The sequence below is a fragment of the Megalopta genalis genome, chromosome 19 (genome assembly GCF_051020955.1).
Source record: "Megalopta genalis isolate 19385.01 chromosome 19, iyMegGena1_principal, whole genome shotgun sequence".
NCBI classification, from domain to species: domain Eukaryota; kingdom Metazoa; phylum Arthropoda; class Insecta; order Hymenoptera; family Halictidae; genus Megalopta; species Megalopta genalis.
Genome location: NC_135031.1, coordinates 4432900 through 4439045, shown reverse-complemented (window position 1 = coordinate 4439045; position 6146 = coordinate 4432900). Strand labels below are relative to the sequence as shown.

Here is a 6146-nt window from a genome sequence, read left to right as displayed (position 1 = left end):
CCGTATAATGCAACGAACAATTAGACAAGTCCGACTAATGGCCGTGTCGCAAACACCGTTGGAATCGCATCACCGAAAAATATATTTTAAACTTGCCGGGGCTAGGCCAATTACGCGTAATTCAGTTCCGACGAGTTGCCGGGCGTTTCATCACGCGGTCCACCCCCGCACGCTCGTCGTCTCTCCCACCTTGTTGTCCCATTTTCCGGTTCTTCTATTCCTGTGTTCCCTTTAAATTTTGAACACATGCATTTTGATAGCATTCTCCACGTTGATTCGAATTGTGTGGATATTATTTTGCCGACTAATATTTTTTGATAATAAAATAATTTTCTTTATATGAAAAAATTATCGGATTGATAAACCTGTTCAACATCATGTGCACAAACAGCAGGAAAAAGTTCAGCCTAAAAACTTGATCATTGTTAAAGCTATTTCAATTTTAGTGATAATTATTGGCTATGCGGCTTTCTAGATATGTGTCAATATTGGGCAAAATTTTATTCGGATGACGGTTAAGAAGCAGAGACTAACGAATAAAATTTTATTCGACACCATCGAATAATTTAATTAGTAATATTTGCATTTTATAGTTCTGTTGCTATTTATAAATGTTATTAAAGAGAAATAACCTTACTAAATGTTCCGTCTGAATAAGATTAATGTAATTATAAGACTAAAAGTCAATTTGTAATTCGTTGTGTAAATTAAACATCAATATTTAATAGTTATATTCTATAATTACATTTTTGCTTATACATGTTGTGAAAAAATGAATTTTCTTACTGATTTTGTGTTAACCTCGTTGTAAAAAGCAAAAAAATTAGGCGCAAATACCCGACTTTAATCAGAAAATATTTTTCATCGCTTTTGAGTACTTTCTGCCGCATAGTGTGGCTATTAGAAGTTTATTACCGGTCAGTATACGTGGATAAAGCAAACTCCGTGCGACGATTCCGAAAGCAGATACAAGAATATAAGGATCAATAAGGATTTCGCACGCGCCAAGGTAAAATATCGCCGCAGACTTATTTGTACGTTTATCTGTTCCGATAATATGTCGGGATTCTGTTGCGATGCTCGAATGTCCTATTGTAGTCTGCCTGCAATCGTGTTAAACAAAATAGGGGACAGGGTTATATCATTCAGAGGACAACGCAAGTATTTCACTTCGTGTGTTTATTTCTGACACCCGAACAATCGAATCATCTGTCGAATGATCGAGTCATCTGTCGAATTATCCCAGTGCACCCACAATCTTCTTTCCCAGCTTCAACCAGTTTACTGGATCAGCATCGGCATCCTGAATAATGTATTCACGGAATGAGTGTCTATTAGACTCAGTATAAAAAGTATGCGAGAAATATGCTTACCGCTTCCGCAGAGGGATTAGCCTCAGGCTCTGCGTAGCCGAAAGAGATGAACGCGACCACCATAAGGGCGACTACGTTGAATATAAGTTTGAAAGCTTCCATGAAGCTTGTTGTTTCTGCTGGTGCTGGTACGATTCGTACTGTAGCATTGTAACGTTTGCTCCGGTTATTTATACTGGCCGAAATGCAATAACGTGCAGCACGATTGTTAATACGAACATTAGCTGTACATTAATATTCAGCATAAAACGGAAAACACGATTTTCTATGCTACGAGCACTCGCTTATCTTTGAATCGTTTAATATATCGTGGAACTTATTTGTACGTTCATCTGTTCCGATAATACGTCTGGATCCTGTTGCGATGTTCGAATGTCTTATTGTAGTCTGCCGGCAATCGCGTTAAACAAAATAGGAGACATGGTCAGAACATTCAGAAGACAACGCAAGTATTTCACTTCATGTGTTTATTTCTGACACTCGAACAATCGAATCAGTCAAATGATGGAGTCATCGGTCGAATTATCCCAGTGCAATCGAAATATTCCCAGCTTCAACCTCATTGGATCAGCATCGGCATTCTGAATAATGTATTCACGGAATGAGTGTCTATTAGACTCAGTTTAAAAGGTATGCGAGAAATATGCTTACCGCTTCCGGAGAGGGATCAGCCTCAGGCTCTGCGTAGCCGAAGGAGATGAACGCGACCACCATAAGGGCGAATACGTTGAACATAAGTTTGAAAGCTTCCATGATGCTTGTTGATGTTCGTATTCGGAATGTAACGCTATAACATTTGCTTCGATTATTTACATCGGTCGAAATGCAATAAAATGCAGCACGATTGATAATGCGAACATTAGCTGTACATTAATATCAGCATAAAACGGAAAACACGATTTTCTGTGCTAGGAGCACTCGCTTATCTTCGGATCGTTTAATATATCGTGGAACCTATTTGTACGTTTATCTGTTCCGATAATACGTCTGGATCCTGTTGGGATGTTCGAATGTCTTATTGTAGTCTGCCGGTAATCGCGTTAAACAAAATAGGAGACGGGATTATATCATTCAGAAGACAACGCAAGTATTTCACTTCATGTGTTTATTTCTGACACTCGAGCAATCGAATCATCTGTCGAACAATCGAATTTGTCGAATGATCGAGTCATCTGTCGAATTATTCCAGTGCACTCACAATCTTCTTTCCCAGCTTCAACCAGATTATTGGATCAGCATCGGCATCCTGAATAATGTATTCCCGGAATGAGTGTCTATTAGACTCAGTATAAAAGGTATGCAAGAAATATGCTTACCGCTTCCGGAGAGGGATCAGCTTCAGGCTCTGCGTAGCCGAAAGAGATGAACGCGACCACCATAAGGGCGACTACGTTGAACATAAGTTTGAAAGCTTCCATGATGCTTGTTGATGTTCGTATTCGGAATGTACCACTATAACATTTGCTTCGATTATTTACACCGGTCGAAATGCAATAAAATGCAGCACGATAAAATAATGCAAACATTAGCTGCACATTAATATCAGCATAAAACGGAAAACACGATTTTCCGTGCTGCGAGCTTCACGCTTGCCGGTAAACAGTTTAATATGTCGTGGAACTCGTCACGCTTTTGATATTTGCGAAACAGAATAACGCAGAGCAATTGGAAAGGATAAGGATAAGCGTGAACTCGCGTAAAGTTAAGCAGCCGGGCGAAAAGAATACTGCATCGAATAAAAATTTAATTACATACAAATTTGTCCGATTATGGTTTTGTTCGAAGAAGATTTTATGTGACTAAGAATTAATACGGAACTCATACAAAAGAATTTATGCGGAAAATAATCGATTTGAATAGGAATGATAGAATATACAGTGTTTTTTTCATCGCTTATTAATTTATTTCGTCCATCTTTTTACATTTAACTTCTTTTCTAATATTGGATCGGCAAAATTTGTTACTCTTGGGTATATCGATCAATGCTGCATGACTATTCTTTATCAATATAATTTAGTGAAAAGTAAAATTTTATTCGTTAATCTCTAGCTCTTCGCCGTCATCCGAATAAAATTTTGTTCATTTCTGATATGTAGACGGCTGTAAAGCCAATAATTATCGCTAAAGTTGAAATAACTTGAACAATGATAAAGTTTTTAGGCTGAAATTTTGACTGCAGTTTGTGTTCATGATGTTGAACAGAATTTGGCACGGATTCATCAATCCGATAGTGTTTTCTGAAAAGAAATATCTTTTTATTACCGAATAAAACAAGTTGGCAAAGTAATTTCCGAATAATTTAAATCAGCGTAAAAATCGCTATGAAAATGCATATTTTCGCAATTTTATCTGGAAAATAACTGGTAGTTGATTTTCGGCTGAATCCCCCCCCCCCCCCCCTCCACCTAACCCAGTTTCCTCTTTGTCTCCGCTGACTTCCTCCCACTTCGTTTACCGGTTCCTCTCCAGCCCAGCCCTCGAGCCCCTACTCCCTTCATCTCTCACCGAGTCAGTCACTCTACACGTTTCGGAGAGAACGCAACGATGTTAGCTCACCTTCCTAATCGTTTTAACGCACTCACACGTGCGCCCTCCAGTTGGCACATCCACGCCACCCGAAAATCATTACAACGGCGCGAAACTGTACGTTTTCGCCGGGTTTGCGTTTGCACGTTCGCGCGTTTGCACAAGCCACCCGTCTCGCTTCATGCCGAACCCTGTAGGTATCTTCGAATGTGTGCGAGGAGCACGGTTCTCTAAGCGCCCGGCTCTGTATGGAAACGCCGGCAACCGTTGCTCCTGCAGCCCTTTCTCCGTATGGTCCTTTTATCACGGCGAAGTTCCGGAAGCCACCCGAGCTCGGCGACGCGGTAACGAGTTGCCGGTGACGTCGCGTCGCCTGGCGTCGGTGTTGCGACGCGCAACTCCCTATAGTATCGCGTGCACCGGGTAGAAATTGAAAATTATACAGTTCGCCGACACGAACGCGACACGTTTTCGGCGGCTAACTCGCCGATATCGACTGCTCGCCACACGGCAATCCACGCTTTCGAATCGTTCGGGGTGCTGGAGGATCTATGGACTGCTTCACGCGCCGCCACCCTCGTGCTCAAACGTTGGAAGAGTTCTCGGTCTTCGGCAACAGCTCTGCTTTAATGTGGCGGCGATATCTGCGGAATTGACAAGAAACTCCTTGTTAGACAAAACTTTCGCGAAACGTTGCACATTTCTAGTTCAGCCGAAAATAGTTGACACGTATTTCTTAAATCGCTGGACGGACAAGTTTTGGAGACAGAGTTAGGTAAGTTGGAAACTGGTATCCAATTTCATTGCTACGGTTTATTCGTACGATGAAAATCGCCGGTTATGAATTAGATATTTATATAACCGGTGATTTAGTTGGGTGATTATTAAATGAAACGCTAAGAATTTAACCAATTTTCCGTCATATCCTGTTCTTTCCCGATGATCAATACTAACCAGTTTATCATGATCTCCATTGCAGAGGAAGGATTTCATAACAATAACAAGTACATAGTATATTAGCCCAATAGCAGACGCGATATAAGAGAGGCAAGTTGTACCTGCCTGGCTGCAGCTTCAATAAATTATAAGATTATTGATTACAACCAATTTCTAGAATTCATAACTAAGGATCTATTGGGTTGGCAACTAAGTAATTGCCGATTTCAGTTATAGATGTCTCTCACTTCCATTTTTATGATATCCGTAAATGTTATATTATAAAATTATTATTATTATTATTATGTTATTTTTTATTATCCGTAAATGTTAGCCACTGGACAAATTGAATGCAGCGGTCAAGGAAAAGCGACCAGAATTGGTCAATCGTAAAGGTGTCATTTTCCACCAGGACAATGCTAGGCCGCACACGTCTTTGTCCACTCGGCAAAAATTGATGGATATTGGTTGGGAATTGATGTTACAACCACCATATAGCCCTGATCTCGCGCCATCGGATTATCACTTATTTCGATCCCTGGACAACTCTCTTCGTGGTAAAACTTTTAATGATGATGACGCGCTGTAAAATCTCACTTAACTCAGTTTTTGGCCGAAAAGGATCAAACTTTCTACGAGCGTGGAATTTTCAAGTTGTCAGAGAGATGGCAAAAGGTCATCGAACAAAATGGAAAATACATTACAGATTAAACTTCATTCCAAGTAAAAAAAAATTTTTTATTTCATTGAACAAATCGGCAATTACTTAGTTGCCAACCCAATATATTAATAAACCTTTAATAAGGATAGTTTCAAACCTACTTTACAAAGTAACACAAACATCTAGAAGCTTATAAAAAATGTCAAATAGGTAATCTTGTTAACACTAACATCATTGTATTGTACCATTCTTTTCAATACAATATATGTACAGGATAAAATTCGCATTCTTGTAAAATAAAAACACAAAGTTAAGAATAATAAGTTCTTCGCTTACTTAACTATCTTGTTGAAAAGAAAGATAACTCGTTCGTGGCACAAGTCTCTCAAAAGGGTAAGGCATTTTATAAAACAATCAATTGTTGTGAATATGCATTTACGACGGATTGCACATTCTGTTCAGAAAGAGACTGGTCTAAAAAAATTCCGGTTAATCAAAAACGCGATTGGAGTGGTCCGTTTGAACGAAAACTTAATTACAGCCATGGCAAAAAGCGCACTGATTAACCATGTCGCTTTGTACCGGAACAACACTGCTGTGGCTTTATACATCCTACACGTGAAATCGATTAACGTGTTCAAGCATTCCCT

General features: G+C 39.5%; 1 protein-coding gene across 1 annotated transcript; it reads right to left on the bottom strand.

Moving 5' to 3' along the window:
* Positions 1 to 1164: 1164 nt before the first annotated feature.
* LOC143260796 (uncharacterized) lies at positions 1165 to 2126 on the bottom strand. Its single transcript, XM_076527389.1, has 4 exons — positions 2025 to 2126; positions 1932 to 1954; positions 1374 to 1548; positions 1165 to 1303 (listed from the first exon to the last, which is right to left on the bottom strand). The coding sequence occupies exons 1-4, from the start codon at positions 2124 to 2126 to the stop codon at positions 1238 to 1240; spliced, it is 366 nt and encodes a 121-aa protein (XP_076383504.1). The 3' UTR covers positions 1165 to 1237.
* Positions 2127 to 6146: the final 4020 nt, after the last annotated feature.